Raw genomic sequence first — 15,711 nt, forward strand, 5'->3', positions numbered from 1 at the left:
ATGTAATCTTACGAGAGCCCTGGTACCCAATATATGCTCCCTCGCTTTGCCAGGCATCCACGTCATTATTGCAATGCTCATTGTTCTTCGTTTACCCTGAGAGATGAAGTGATGCTGTACCCAAACACACCAGAAAAGAAATACGGTACTTTAATACATCGAAAGTCACGTTTGTTCAAACTGACACAGTGTAGACTAGCGCAAATAACAGACATAAATAGAGGTGAATGAGTCATCACAGGCGCTAACTTTCAACTGAACTTCATTTTTAAATGCGAAGCATTTTTAGCGAACTTTAGCGGCTTTGAGCCTATGTATCTATATAGCCGCTTACTTTTGGGTGCTCTCGGGGTCAACCCCTGAACTTGCGTGAACCAAACTTATCATGGGAGAGTAAGATGGCTTGACGAATATGATGCGAAGTCAAGATATGAATAATGTCACAATTCTGTCGCGTACGTCTTCAAACACTTCCCGCCAGGCAGTGTTACATACCCATCGGCGGAAATGTGCCGCTGGTATAAGAATTGGTGCTTCAGGGGATTGACACTTACTGTCTGCGCAGGAATGACGAGAACACACATGGGGGGGGGGGGCTGCAAGAGCGCGATGATGTAGGACGTGCTGCGCTTCAGCTTCACTGATTTTCGGCTGGAACCACGGACCAATTCACAGTATTCCGTCAAGACTATCATCAATCGTCTCGGCGACTCACAGGCAACACGTAGATACTAGTGTCATCCAGATGGGCCGGTTTTTAACAACTTTACGGCCGATCATCACCCGACCACGTTGGCGACGCCGTTAAGCCAAACGGTGACGCCGACGCCCGGCGGCGTGGGACCGGCTTTTTGAGGCAACATGGACGCTAGTCTCATGCAGCGTGGATACGACCCACATGCCATGACGTGGGAGACGATTACGACTTCCGAAACGCCAAACTCTGCTTCTTCAACGAGGGTTCGGAGCCAAGCTCTCACCGACGCGGTTGAACGCCGCTCGCAAGCCAACGCCAAAAAGATTGCCCGCAGCTTCCCTCGGGGGAACACTGAGGAGGATGCGGAGCATATAATTGGTTAACGGGGTGTTAAAGTGCGACTTACTTGGGTCGATGGCTAAATTGGTTAACGTGGTTGTGAAATGGGGTGTTAAATTGCGACTTACTTGGGTCGATGGCTTAATTGGTTAACGTGGTTGTAGAAAGGGGTGTTAAATGAGTGAACACGTACACACGTATGCGAAAGGGCGGCGCTGGTCGAAGGGACGTCGATCATTGTGTTTGTGGATTCGTTGGAATTCATTTCACCGCGACCTTGGACGTCGACGCGCCGTACAAACCAACCGACGAGCGGCAACTGAGCGAGCGAGTGCCGACCTTGAGTATATATACAGCGCGACGGCGCATGCACTGTCAGCTGTTGAATGTTCTCGAAGCGCGACGGTGCATGCGCGTCCACTGGAGAATCAGGAGAATTGTAGAATGTTCTCGAAGGGGAGAAGCGCGCGCGGCACAGATGGTGGGTGACGGTGCATGCGCGCGTCAGCTGTCGAATGTTCGAGAAGGGGAAGAAGCGCAACGGCGCATGCGCGCGCGTCAGCTGCCGATGTTCTCGAAGCGCGACGGCGCATGCACGCGCGTCAGCTGCCGATGTTCTCGAAGCGTGACGGCGCATGCGCGCTACATTATACAGCTAGCGAATGTTCGTGAAGAGGAGAAGCGCACGCGGTGTGTAGAGGAGGAAGGGTGCACAGATGGTGGAGGAGTGAAGCGCGCGCTGTGTAGAGGAGGAAGGGATGCACAGATGGTGGAAGAAGGAGGAGGAAGCTTGCGGACGGCGCCGCACTACAAGCCTCGAGTATTAGATGCTCCGCATCTAAAAGGCGGTGTCCGCCGCTGCCCCGGCATCCGGCACGCCAGTTGACAAGACGCAGCCTCCCGCTTCGCGCGCTGTGGGACGCAAGGGCAAGGTTCTCACCAAAGGGAAGCCTCGCCCGTTTCCGAAACTGAGTCCGGACGACTATGTAATAGTCGTAAAGCCACGAGAGTGCATCTCATTGCATGATGCTTCCTCAGAGAACTGGTACGGGACCGAGTTTAAGGCATACCTCGGGCCCGAGCGAGCTGAGACGCTGACAGTTATTCCATCGAGAGAGCGAAATTTGATCTTGATTCACACCCCGGACCCTGACACGGTGGACAAAATCATCGGGGACATCGCGGTAAACATCGAGCACAGGCAGGTTCTGCACAACAGGTACCTGCGACAAGATGGTAGCAATGTCTGCCACGGAGTCATCGTAGTCCGCAACACAGATACGATGGACAGGCTCCGAGAGAGCGTACGCTGGAAGTCAGGCACAATCGTCGAGGTACGTAAATTTGGCACGTCGAACAAGGCGCGTGTAACCTTCGCCGGCAAGGAGAAGCCACGCATTGTTCACTACGACACAATGCTGATCCCCGTCAAACCCTACTACCGGACGATCCTGGCCTGCGGCAAGTGCGGTGTCGTCGGCCATTGGATGGGCGCTTGTCCCAACCTATGACCGGATACGGGTGGTCTGTGTGGACAGAAGGTTCCGCTTGTGGAGGAGGGGGTGCGGGCCCCTCATGAATGTGTACCCGTATGTTCTGTGAGCGGTGGAGCACACGCCACAAACTCTCGAGCATGTAAGGTGAAGTACCGTAATTCCAAGGTGGCCGCACAACAGGGTGTAAAATCTAAAAGGGCGTCCAAGAAACGACGTAAAGATCAGACTCACAGTGAGCCACCACGTCGGGAAGTCGCCAAGACAGACAAGCCTGTTTTCCGCGAGTCCCCCCCTCCCCACAGGCGCACCGCCACCGCAATCGCTCATTAACTCCACTGACCATGGCGGGTACCCTTAGAATTTGGAAGTCCCCACGATCCAATACGGCCACTCCCATCCAAATCACCCAGTGGAATTGTCGGGGATTTAAGGCTCACACTAAGCGGGCCAACCTACGGCTTTTCCTCGCAGCATTTCAAAACATTCCTGTTGTGGTAGCCCTCCAGGAGCCAGGCAGTGCTGCCACACTCATAAACTCTACTACGTTTCAGCAAGACCATTTATCTGTATCTGCGTGCACAAAAATTATACGGCCAACCTAGTTGATCTCGACCTTAAGCCAGCTTTCTCTTCCGTGATGGTGACACTCCTTCCGCTGGGTAAACAGGACCCACCACTGCACGTGCTAAACATTTTATTGCTCACCGAAAGTCAGCGACATTACATTTGCAGACCTTTTAGCCACGCCTTAAAAGCTGCAGGCAGGGATCCTCTGGTGATCGTGGGTGATTTTAATGCCCCCAGCACACTTTGGGAGTATGCACGTGAAGAGGAATGTACACGTAAGTTGGCGGAACTTATGTCCACGCTGGGCCGAACTCTTCACACTGACCCTGCCTACCCAAATCGCGTGGGTAACTCCGTGACCCGGGACACATGTCCGGACCTTACCCTCACAAAAACATCCAGTATGCGGATTGGGTCAACACTGAGGAGACCCTCGGCAGCGACCACTGCATACTCAACACCAGCATTCGCACCTATCCTTTGGCAAGACCCTACGGAGAGGTAAAATTACCCGATTACACGAAGTTTCGGCAAATATACGCCAATTCGACACCCATTGAGGAGCAAGGATACCATGCTTGGTCCCAGCAACTGGTTTCCTTATTACACTCCACAGAAACACAGATTAAACTCTCCGAGGTGACTCCGGTGGTGGATAACCACCTACTTCACCTCTGGGAGGCCCGGCTCAGCTTCTTTCGCCGATGGCACCGGCAAAAACACAACCGAAAGCTCAAAATTCGCATCGCTGAGCTCACCCAGCGAACAGCAGAGAACGCGGCCCAGCTCGCTGACTCTAACTGGGTGAACCGTTGCAACACGGCCGCTCGACAAATGTCCAGCCGGAGTACCTGGCGCCTCTTCTGGTCCTTGATTGATCTGACCCAAACTCGAACAGAGACACGAAAGCATCTGAAAGGAGCATTTCGCAGCTTCGACGGAGACACAGCCAAATCGGCATGTAAACTCCAAGACCAATATCTATGCACACAGCAGGACTCCCGAGGGCCGGCGTACTCGTATGAAGGTACCGAGAACGCGGAGCTGGATCAACTGTTCCAGTTACACTTCCTGAAGACAGCCCTAGCAAAAATGAGGCGAAGAATGGCACCGGGAAGGGATAAAATTACCGTGAAATTACTTGCCAATCTTCCTGACCCGACCTACACCGTGCTCTTTGCCTACATCAATTCCATTTGGATCGGGAAAATAAGCCTACTAATTGAGTGGAAGACCGCCATGGTTACCTTCATACCCAAAGTGGGCAAAGCCATTAACGCGGACAACCTCCGCCCCATCTTCTTTACTTGTTGTGTGGGAAAATCAATGGAGACGATGGTGCGCGACAGGTTGTCCTTGTTCCTGAAGACCAAAAATGCATTTGCAGGCACCATAATCGGGTTCCGCCCACACCGGTCCGCGCAGGATGTCTTGCTTCAGCTCGACCATGAGATCCTCGATCCAGTCGAATATCCCCTGAATGACAAAGTTGTGCTCGCTTTAGATCTGAAGGGGGCTTTTGATAACGTGACCCACGAAATTATTCTAACACATCTCTCACAGGTGGATTGCGGCCAAAACACTTTCAACTATATTAAACAATTCCTCACTGACCGACGATCATACATTCGGATTCAGGACATTGAACATGGCCCTTACCGATTAGGCACGAGAGGGACTCAGCAGGGAGCAGTCCTCTCGCCCCTCCTATTCAATGTGGCAATGATGAGACTCCCTGCTCAGCAGGCGAAAGTCGAAGGCATACAGCATGCGCTGTATGCCGACGACACCACCATATGGGCGTCACACGGCTCGGCAGGAGACATGGAGGCAAGCCTGCAGCAAGCGGCGGACATCGTGGATGACTATGCCCGTTGCTGCGGCCTTCAGTGCTCCCCATCCTAATCGCAATTCGGGCACATACGCCCATCACCAAAGTGCAACACAAAAATCGACCTCTCCCTTCACAGCGGACCCATACCCGAACGCGATGAGATTAGAGTACTAGGGCTTTTTATACACAAAAATCGCAGAGCAGACACAACATTGGCCAAAATGCGTAAGGTGGGGCATCGGGTGGGCCGGATGGTCCACCGGGTTTCCAAAAAGCGCGGGGGGTTACGATGCAAAGATGTCTTGCGGCTGGTGCATGCATTCGTAACCAGCTGAGTCCTGTACTCGGCTCCATGCCTCCACCTACGCAAATCCGACGAGAATGCACTCGAAGTCATTCTCCGCAAAATGTACAAGCGCACCCTCGACCTTCCTGTCAGCACCTCTAACCAGCGCCTCTTGGGCTTGGGAATGGTGAACACCTTCAAGGAGCTGAGAGAGGCGCACTTGACAAACCAATATACTGGACTCTCTAAAACACCGTCGGGTCGCCGCCTCCTGGCCCGGTTACACATCAATCATTCAATACACACGAAAGAGCGCGTACAGATTCTAGAAGTTTGGCGATACTCCTTGCACGTGCGCCCTCTTCCGGCTAACATGACCCGAGACGACTACAGTGGCCGACGCCTCGCGCGGGCGGAAGCCTTGGCTCGACACTACGGCCACAAATTCGGAGTATTCTACGTGGACGCCTCCGGCCCGCACCATGGTGGTTGGTACACAGCTGCGGTCGTCCACCAAAAGACCGTTGTAAACGGACTCACATTTCGTGCACATAACATTACGCACGCGGAGGAGATCGCCATCGCACTAGCCGCCGCAGATCAAGACTAGAGGGTCATCATCACCAACCCAAGGGGTGCCTGTCGCAATATTCAACAGGGATAACATTCCGTGCCGAGCTTATAAAATTTTGCAGAACAGCAGCTACCTAGGTGCCCCCGCGCACCGAATGATCACATGGGCTCCGGCTCACACGGGCCTCGATGGTAATGAGACAGCCGATGCCGCCGCCTGCGCACTCACTCTCCAGGCACCATCCTTGTTCTCTACCGATCCGGAACTCGAACCCAATCCCGCCTACACCTTTAAGGAGGTCACACAATTTTATCAATCCGGCCATAACGCCTATCCGAAACCCTGTAAGGGCGTCACGAATGCAGAGGAGCGAATTCTCCTTCACCTTTATACCAAAACTCTATTGTGCCCGGCAATCATAAAACACTTTGACCCCGCTTGCACGGGGAAGTGCCCGCATTGTGAGAAAAATTCCTCTGACATTTTACAAATGGTGTGGGCATGCCGAAAAACCCCAAACCTTACCCCACTACTCAACCCTTCGCGGGAGGACTGGGAGGCAGCCTGCTCGGCTGCTCTGACCGGACGGCCCAACGGGCCTTCGTCGAGCGTGCCCGGGCCGCGGCCAACGCCAATGGGCTCCCGTAAGAGGGAGCCCACCTAGTGTATGTACGGGGCGGCCACTTAAGGACCGTTCCCATCCTCCCTGTAAACAACATTTGTAAATAAATGTTTTTCAGCAGCAGAATACACATGGGCAATTTTAATGCGCGAGCATTAAAAAATACCCGACATCGATAGTTTCGACCCGATGAATGCGAAGAACAAATGTCAGGGTCCCAGCTGAAATCGAACCCAAGCATTCTACGTGGCAATGAAGCATTCTACCACAGAGCTACGCCAGGTCTCAGAACTTCTTTTCAAATAGACTCTAATCTTCGTGAAACGCCAATTGTGGTTTCTGGGCTGCCTGTCTAATTTTATAAATACTACACATGTACTCGTTTGATACGCGATGATATCAGCGTGTTGGGATCGTTGAGTTTCATTCGCTCAACTTTCTGGAAGTCGCTACTAATGTGCTGCAGGTCTCGTTCTTTCATTATGTTTCTAGTGACCATTCTAGCTTTTTTTCCGTACTTTCCGCTTCCATTCCTATATTTTCCTGCTCACTCAGCACAAGGTGGCCATCGGCACATGCGGCTAATGATTGTGATTCAAATCGTGGATGTAGCTCTGATAAGCGGACGCCGTTGGCGATAGTCATGGAGTCGTCTACCTTTTCAATTGGTAACGTGTCATGCACGAGATGCGTCGGCTCGTCCAAGGCTCGAAGGGAAGATGGTATTGGGGCTGGTGTTACGAGGTGCCGTGAACGGAATGTGAGCTCCAACTCTTGTAGAAGTGTTCTGATGCCAGACACCAGTGCAGTGTCACATCACTGCGCGAGTCCTGTGTTCCTACGAGGGGAGGGTGCGAGCGCTCGTTTAAGCTGCAGTGCGCTGGTACAGTGCCGATGATGTCGTTTTCCTCGACAGCGTCCTCGGTAAAGGCTATTCTGGACTCGCTGGTGCCATATAAAATCCGCCCGAAGGCAGCTATGAGCTTGCAGCGCCAGTCTGTCCAGAACTACTGCCGCACACCTTCGTACCGATACCACAACGCGGCACCATTTCAAAGTTAGTTTACAACCACAGACCGTTTTCGAGGCTCCGTCCAGGCCTCGTTTGCTGCTATAGCGTTGACTGTCGACACCCAGTCGTCAGCGTCGTTTTCGACGCCATGAAACTCCAATACTTAGCGACGACTTGCGGCGATGGGACAGCAGGTGAAAATGCAGAGAGCACCAACGTGAAGCCGCCCAGCTGGTCCAAGAGCTGTGAGGGCATCCCGGAGCTCTCTACGTTGCTCGGGTTGGCTGGGTACAGGTCATGTGAGGCGGCTACATCAAGCACGGCGTCGGCAGTAATGCCGGCAGGATCGCCAAAAACAGCGCCGATTGCGACGCTGTTAAGACATTTATCATAGAGCGGAGTCAGGCGATGGTATAACGCAGCTGCGTGGTGCTGTCCCATGAACACCGTGTGGAGCCGGTGGCAACGTTAGTCAAAGAAGACCTGATGGCTTGGCTCACTGCAGTAGAATCATCGTCAAAGGGAATTTGAACAGCACCCCTTCTAAGCAGCTCAGGCGCTGATGGAGTCCTGAGGGAGAGCTTGTCGCCATGGGAAACGGGAACCGTCCCCGGGAAACAAGAGGCTATGTGCCATCTACATGGCGCCGGGGCCCGCGAAGGAAGCCTGAACAGCGTCCCTTAGATTCTAAATCGATGGAGGAGTCTTGGTCACGGGATACATCATCACGGTCAATGGAAACGTACGTCACGTTTCTGGACGGCAGGGGCACGTGCGCCTTGTCAGACGAGGGTGTTAGTAGGATAGTTCAGCGAATTGGGAGCGCGGGGGTAAACACAGACACAAAGCAAGGAGGAGGCACACATCACGAGCGCTATAATAGCAACTATTGCTAGTTGAACGCTCGTGCTGTGTGCGTCCTCTTTGCTTTGTGTCTGTGTTCACCCCCGCGCTCCCAGTTCGCTGAATCATCATGAATTACCAACTAGCCCACCTTTCCATCCTATTGCAGGTGATAGTATGGTTCGTGTGAGAGCGTATCTCGTAATCATGGAGAAGTCGTTCACGTCATGCGCGAAGGATTCATTGGATAGCAGCAGCAGTGGTCTGGTCGTGAAGTCAATGACCACGGAAGCGTGGTCGGTGTTCGTGGGGAAAAGACTCATGCTGCCGAAGGCCCGCGAGGTATAGGTGGCTTCAGCCGTAAGCTTCAGTCGTCGAGCTACACCATCGTGAGGAATAAACCAGACAGAGACAGCACCCTTGCTTTGGGCTGGCTGTTCTTATATGAGCTTTTCTTCCTCCGCCTCGCTTAACTGCCCGCACCTGAGCTCCAGCGGCTGTATTGATCATGACAATACGAACAACTGGCAATGTGCAATGACTCCGTCTAGCAGCACACGCATAATGAAGATTTTGCTTTCCGATTTTACAGCCCCGAGAACAGCAAAGCAAATTTCTTACTTCACAGGGGCAAATATGGGTGGCTTTTGCAGTTATCTGCCAATCTTGCAATGCAAAAGACTTAGGATACTTTTCAAGCTGTTTGACCACCGTCCCCAAGCAGTATCGTTTTGTCGTCAAAAGACAGAATATTTGCATTCGGCGCAGTGTAGAGACACGTGGCTACTTGGCTTGCATTTAAAGGAAGTATGGTAATGGTGGAGTCTAATGTTAGAGCACCATCTAGGCTATCCGACCTACCTGCGACCACATGACGTTCATAATTGTTATGCAACATCTTTGTTGTAACATTCCACAAACTTAAATCTATGGCGCAGGTCACCATGTCCAGCCGAGCTACCCCTTCCAATGCTGAACACACACGTTGAAGTGCGGTGCACACAGAGCTATCTTTTGGCAAAACATATTGCATTCCCCTTGTAGTTATTGCTAATTAGTATTTAGGCGATGTCAAAGGCTATAAATATATGGGATGACAGGCAGACAGACAAATAGAAACAGCCAGTGTCCTCAGTTTGTTCAGAAAAGCTTCGCATTAAAAATTGTATTTCCTTTTAGCAAAAAAGCGAGTTGACATGCTCACAAAAGTAACTGTTACTTGCTGCAGCTCCAAGTTTTTCACGAGTTTACCAATAATTATGCATTTTTTTAAAGATCAGAAGAAACCACGTATTGATCTATGCGAAGCACACGAGGAAGTGGTGGCTGTGGCGTATTTGATATTTGAGCGCCGCAAAGTTTGGAAATAACGCTAAAGAAGTGCACTACTATTATAGGAACACACTCATGTTGAAGAGTCACCTATGTGTCATATAACCTGTTGTTAAGAGTTGCGTGTCATATAACTAGTGGTGTTTACAGATGACAACAGAACAGGGTTATTACCAAGACTAGAAGTGTAAGACTAAATAGTGCTTGCCTGTTATGACGGAGGACAAACTCACGTTTAGGGAACTGCGTTCATGCGTGGCAGCAGTTCTTGCAAAGTTTTGAAGCAAGGTCATCATAATCCTAATCAGTAAGCAGGTGGACAACATTTGTTATTGATTCATTTCGGGGCTGTGGTGACGAGGTGCATATACGTAGGTAAATATGTAGTATAGTACAGCTGATGGAAATCGTGGATGCTTGTTAGCCTAAATTATGTATGATGCATCCAGTCCTGAGCTGAAGAACGAGGGTTTGTGATGCCTTGTCCGCTTCGAAAACGCCTTTCATACAGTGTATTATCAGGCACGGCTATGTATTCATAAATCAATGTTAAAGTCATAATTGTGTCTCACGGTGCCTGAGACATCTCGGTGAGAAAAAAGGATAGAAACGAAGGGAAAGGCAGGAAGGAGGTTAACCAAGCTTTGTCTCGGTTGGCTCCCATCCACATGGGATGGGGAATGCGAAAGTAATAGAGAAGAAAGGATAGCAAAGAAGGAATAGAAATAAAGAGATATATATAGAAATATATATATATATATATATATATATATATATAGAAAAAGGAAAAAGAGTTTGAAATTATACAACACGAATTCACGTCTGTTCGCTGGAGCTGTGTTGTTTGAGAAGGTGAATCTCCTGTGGCGCATATGTATCATCATCAGCATGACTACGCTCACTGTAGAAAACATACCTCTCCTATGATCCGCCAATCAACACGGTCTTATGCTTTCCATTGGCACATTACACCTGCGAACTTTTCACTTTCATCGGCCCACCTAACTTTCTCTCCCCCTTTCGTGCGTTTGCCTTCTCTGGAAGTCCAGTCAGTTGCCCTTAATGACTAGTGGTTATCCTGCCTATGTGCGACGTGCCCGGCCCATGTCCACTTCCTCTTCTTTATTTCAACTGTATATGATATGCTTAACCTCGGTTTGTTCTCTGATCCACTCTGCTCTATTCTTGTCTCTTGAGGTTACACCTACCATTTTCCTTTCCATCTCTCGCTACCTCGTCCTCAATTCAGGCTGAACTCTCTCTTTAAGTCTCCAGGTTTCTCTTCTATAGCTAAGTACCGGCAAGATGTAGCTGCTAAATATCTTCCTCTTGAGGGTTAGTAGCAGATCACAGTTCATTATTTCATAATGCTTACCGAATGTGATCCGCCCCATTTTTATTCTTCTAGTTATTTCACTCTCATGGTTTGTCTGGTGTTGTGTTTGTTCTAAAAACCATAGTCTTTTACAACATCCAGCGTCTCTCAACCTATTTGCAAAGGGCCGCTTTCTGGCGAGACTGTCGCACACCACTTTAGTTTTGTGAATTTAGTTTTGAGGCCTACTTCTGTGCTTCCCGTGTCCAGTTCAGTAATTATGAGCTGTAATTTGTCCCCTCAGTTACTCATCAAGGCAATATCGTGCACTAATCACAGGTTACTAAGGTCCTCTACATTAGCTCTTTAGCCCATTGACTGACATTTTCTTTTTGTCTCTTTCTCCTCTCTTTTCTTTCTCTTTCATCTTTGTACTCCCAATTCCTATTCCCCCAGCATAGGAAAGCAAACCGGGCATGTGCTTGGCTAACCTCTCTGCCTTCCAGCTTGTTGTTCTTGTCCTTCTTCTATTAACTTCTATCCCCAACTCTTCCCAATCTAGGGCCCTGAAAACATCCTGCCGACACGTGGTGATTAGCTTCGGAGAGATCGTGTTTCCCTGCCCTACACCATTCTCTATTGAGATTCTGACGCTTTCTTTATGAAAAAATTATGGTGGCTGTGGATACACAGTAGATTTCTCCAGAATATTTACGCAGGGTTTTTCGATGCACTGATTCCGTAGCGCCTGCATTACTGCTGATGTCTCGACTGAGTCAAACGCCTTCTCGTAATATAAGAAGGCTATGCATAGGGGTTGGGTGTATTCCACGCATTTCTCTGTGATCTGATCGATAGCATGAATATGGTCTATTATGGAGTAGTCTGCATGAACTTCTACTTGGTCCTTTGTTTGATTGAACTCTAACGTCACCTTCATTTTATTGGCTATTATTTTTGTAAATAGTATGTGGAGAACGAACAGTACGCTCGGCCTGTTGGTTTTTAAGTAGTTTACGTCTCGTTTTAATATTCTGGTACCCTTCCTGTCAAATGACACTTCGTACATAATGTGGCCAGTTTTTAACACCATTCCTCCGCTTTCTTTGAGGAGGTCCGTAGTACCTTATCCTCCCCAGCAGCTTTGCCTCTTTGCATTCCTTCTAGGGCTTCTCTTAATTGTCCTGTCGTTACTGGTAGGATGCCGAATTCCTCTGGGCTATTGTTTTTTACGATATCATCCTGGTTTTTCTGGTTTCTGTACAGCTTTCTGTAAAACCCCTCCACCACCTCGACTATCCTATCCATATTGGTTGTGGCATTGCCTTCCTTGTTCCTTAATTCCTACATCCGATTTTCGCATACCCACAAGTTTGCCTTCGCAGCTTTTAGGCTTCTCTCGCTTTTTACAGCCTGCTGAATTGTCTCCATATTATACCTGCTGATGTCGGCTTCTTTGCGCCTATTGATTACCTTAAAAAAGTTCACAAGCTCTACTTTGTGAGTTGCATTGTAAGCTTTAATGGTTTGTCGTCTCTTGATAAGATGGTTTGTCTCAGATAACTTGCCCGTGCCCTGCCTAGTGACATTACCTCCGACTTTCATTGCATACTCCTTGATGATAGTAGTAAGATTTTCGTTTACTGTGTCAGCGCTAACGTCGGTTACCTCGTTTAGTGCTTCAAATCTATTCTAAAGAGAAACTCTGAGGTTTTGTACTTTCCCTCTCACCCCAACTTCAATATTTGGCTTTTTGCTTATCAGATTTTGCCTTAGATTTTTTAAATGGAGGTTAATACGAGCTTTTGCCATTCTGTGGTCACTGCGTCAAATCTTGCCAACTACTTCTACATACTGTACAATGCCTGCGTGTGCACACAGAATGAAGTCTATTTCATTTTTAGTTTTGCCATTAGGACTTCGCCATGTCCATTTATGGTAAGACCGTTTTCCGAAGAAGGTATTTAGAATACGTAAATTCTTACGTTCTGCGAACTCCTCTAATACCTTCACTCTAGCATTTTAGAGTCGATGCCATATTCCCTCACTGCATGGTATCTGGCCTCTTTGTGGCCTACTTTTGCATTAGAGTCGCCCATCAGAATAGTATACTATGGCTTTAGTTTATCAATGGCAGAGTCTACATCTTCATAGAAGCGTTTTACCGAAGGACCTTCATGGCTCAATGTAGGTACGCAGGCTATTATCACCTTCATCTTGTGCCTTTTCTTGGACATACTTATGATACTTGCCACGCTCTCATCAAGGATATGGTATTCCTCTATGCCATCAGCGATGTTTTTGTGTATAAGCGACCCCACTCCTACTTCTTTTGCATCAACTAATTCATGGTAGCATTAGACGTGTCTGTTTTTCAGCACTATATAAGCCTCACGCGTCCGCCTCACTTCGCTGAGCCCTAATAAATTCCATTTAACACCCTGTAATTCATCGAACAGCGCATTTACACTAGCCTCACTGGATAGCACTCCAGCGTTGAAGGTAGCAAAGTTCAGATTCCCATGGCGGCCTGTCCGGAACCAAAGTATTTTTTTGCACCCACCATTGCTTCGCGGATCTGACCGTTGCCTTGGACAGTTGCTTCGCAGCCGCTGGGGACTTAGGACCAAGAGTTAATTGCTGTATTCATGGGAGCTTGGGGCCAGACGCGTACCCACGAAACTATAAATGTGTTATGCGAGTATGTGCCACACATACTCTTAGGAATGGATTTCATGAGGTGAGTGAGTGACATTTTGCGTTATGTATGTCACGCCCAGTAAATCACGATCGTAGCACACTGATCCCTTGCTATGGCACTATTGATATTGAACCAAAGCGTCGCTCGCGAGCCAGTCGAGTCTCTTCCTCCTCTTCGTCGAATCTCCTCTAGCACGTTTCAATATATTGAAAGTTATCCAGACGACCGGGGGACCACTCAGATGAAGGCAGTAAGATAGATAGATAGATAGATAGGTAGATAGATAGATAGATAGATAGATAGATCGATAGATAGATAGATAGATAGATAGATAGATAGATAGATAGATAGATAGATAGATAGATAGATAGATAGATAGATAGATAGATAGATAGATAGATAGATAGATAGATAGATAGATCAAAGTGAGTGAGTTTCGCTACGAATGGGTTCGCATTTAATAATGTCACAGCATTACCGAAGGGCACAATAGACACACAGTTACCACTTTATAGCAACAGCACCGAGGTTTCCTTGTCCACCTTCAGTCAGGCTGCAGCTATGCTGCCTTAATCCTTCGTTTGGGAATCGTTCAACATTCCAGACTTGCAGTAATTGTCAAAAGGGCCACTGTTACGAAACACAAGAAAAGCTTGAACATTCCAGCTGCTTCGGCAGGCAGCCTTAAATTCATAAGTTTGGCCGTTGCTAAAATGAGCTGACATGTGCTGTGCAGTTCAAGCAAATAAAGCTATGAAATGTTGCGAAATTCAATGTTATCTCAGACTTATTGGTCTCTGAGAGTTGAACGTCGACTGTAGGTGTGCGTGCATACGTATGTGCCGAAGGCGTCAAGTACAGAGCACACCAGTGTTGTGTAGCAGAGCGTGCGTCTGACTCTTTCTGAAATGACAACGTGCTTCCAGTAGCGGCACATAAAAGCGGCTGCATTTTGCTTGTCGATGTGTATCGAGCAGTTATAGTAGCTGCCGCACATGGTATTTTTGAAGACCCAATATTATCACTTTGTCGCGGCATGATTATAACATGGTAACAGTTATCACCTAAAGGAAACTTTGCAACCTTTAATAAACACGTCTAATAGAATGTGCATTGTATTGTGGGTATATGGCCAGAACTGTCACATTACAATAACAATTTCGAGATTGCTTATGTCATGCATATGTCTTGTTCTCGCAACGACGATACAACCTTGATAGGGCAATCACGTGAATTCATCAGGTAAAAGTTGACGTGTGAAATTTTTAAGGTGACAAGCAGTGGCACAGTGTAAAATACAGAAACGTTCCCGTTTACAATGTTAGGACAACGAAATTTTAGCATTACGCCCACAGTCAAAATAAACTCCAAAATGGCCTAAATATAGGGTGCTTACCACGAGGAGATCTTCAAAATCAACTTTGAAAAATGGACACCATATGAACTGTGGAAGCATGAGGAGTGAGAGTGCGGCCAGTACGCCAACAGTAACAGCGTTCATGTTTGCAGTATTTGAGCGCCGTTAGTTCAGCAAGACAAAGCCGTTTGTGAAGTGCATAAATACGATCGGTGTTAAAATATATACGCAGTGTAGGAACTGTTATCGTAGAGAATAGAGAAGCTTTTCTATATTTATCATTATTATTTTGTCTAATGCTACTTCAAGGCTATTGCACATGAATTGTACCCTTTTTTCATTGTTACTTTAAATTGGTGTATGCAGTATCGGAAGCTCAATTGAACATCATAAAAGCTTAAATATAGAGTCACAGTCTTTCATGCGGTTGCACTACAGTATACTTTTTTGCGCAATTTTATTTACGAGCTGTATAACCAATTTATTTGAAGCACCGTTGGTTACAGGAGTAATTGCGCGGTTCATAGGATGGCGCCTAAATGGATAATTTTGCACTACACATCATTTCAAAGTCCACTTCCAGATCTCAGAACAATACGCATATACATGTTCAAAGTTATAACGCGTTGTGCACACATTTATGTATAAATATTCTTCCCATTTAAAACCATGCACGGTTGAAGAGTTTAAGCTGAAGAGTAATAACAGTTAGTTTCTCTTGGCCGCCGGCGCAGCG

The 15,711-nt window shown here is 48.1% G+C and overlaps 1 protein-coding gene across 1 annotated transcript in view; it reads right to left on the bottom strand.

Moving 5' to 3' along the window:
• LOC142788368 (uncharacterized) overlaps positions 1-15,154 on the bottom strand; it is a 189,198-nt gene extending 174,044 nt beyond the window's left edge. Inside the window, exon 1 of the mRNA XM_075884932.1 lies at positions 15,015-15,154. Coding sequence (XP_075741047.1) covers positions 15,015-15,119 — 105 coding nt within the window. The 5' untranslated portion in view covers positions 15,120-15,154. The remainder of the gene's footprint in view (positions 1-15,014) is intronic.
• Between the last annotated feature and the right edge of the window lie 557 nt (positions 15,155-15,711).

This window comes from Rhipicephalus microplus, unplaced genomic scaffold (assembly GCF_043290135.1).
Source record: "Rhipicephalus microplus isolate Deutch F79 unplaced genomic scaffold, USDA_Rmic scaffold_56, whole genome shotgun sequence".
Taxonomy (NCBI): domain Eukaryota; kingdom Metazoa; phylum Arthropoda; class Arachnida; order Ixodida; family Ixodidae; genus Rhipicephalus; species Rhipicephalus microplus.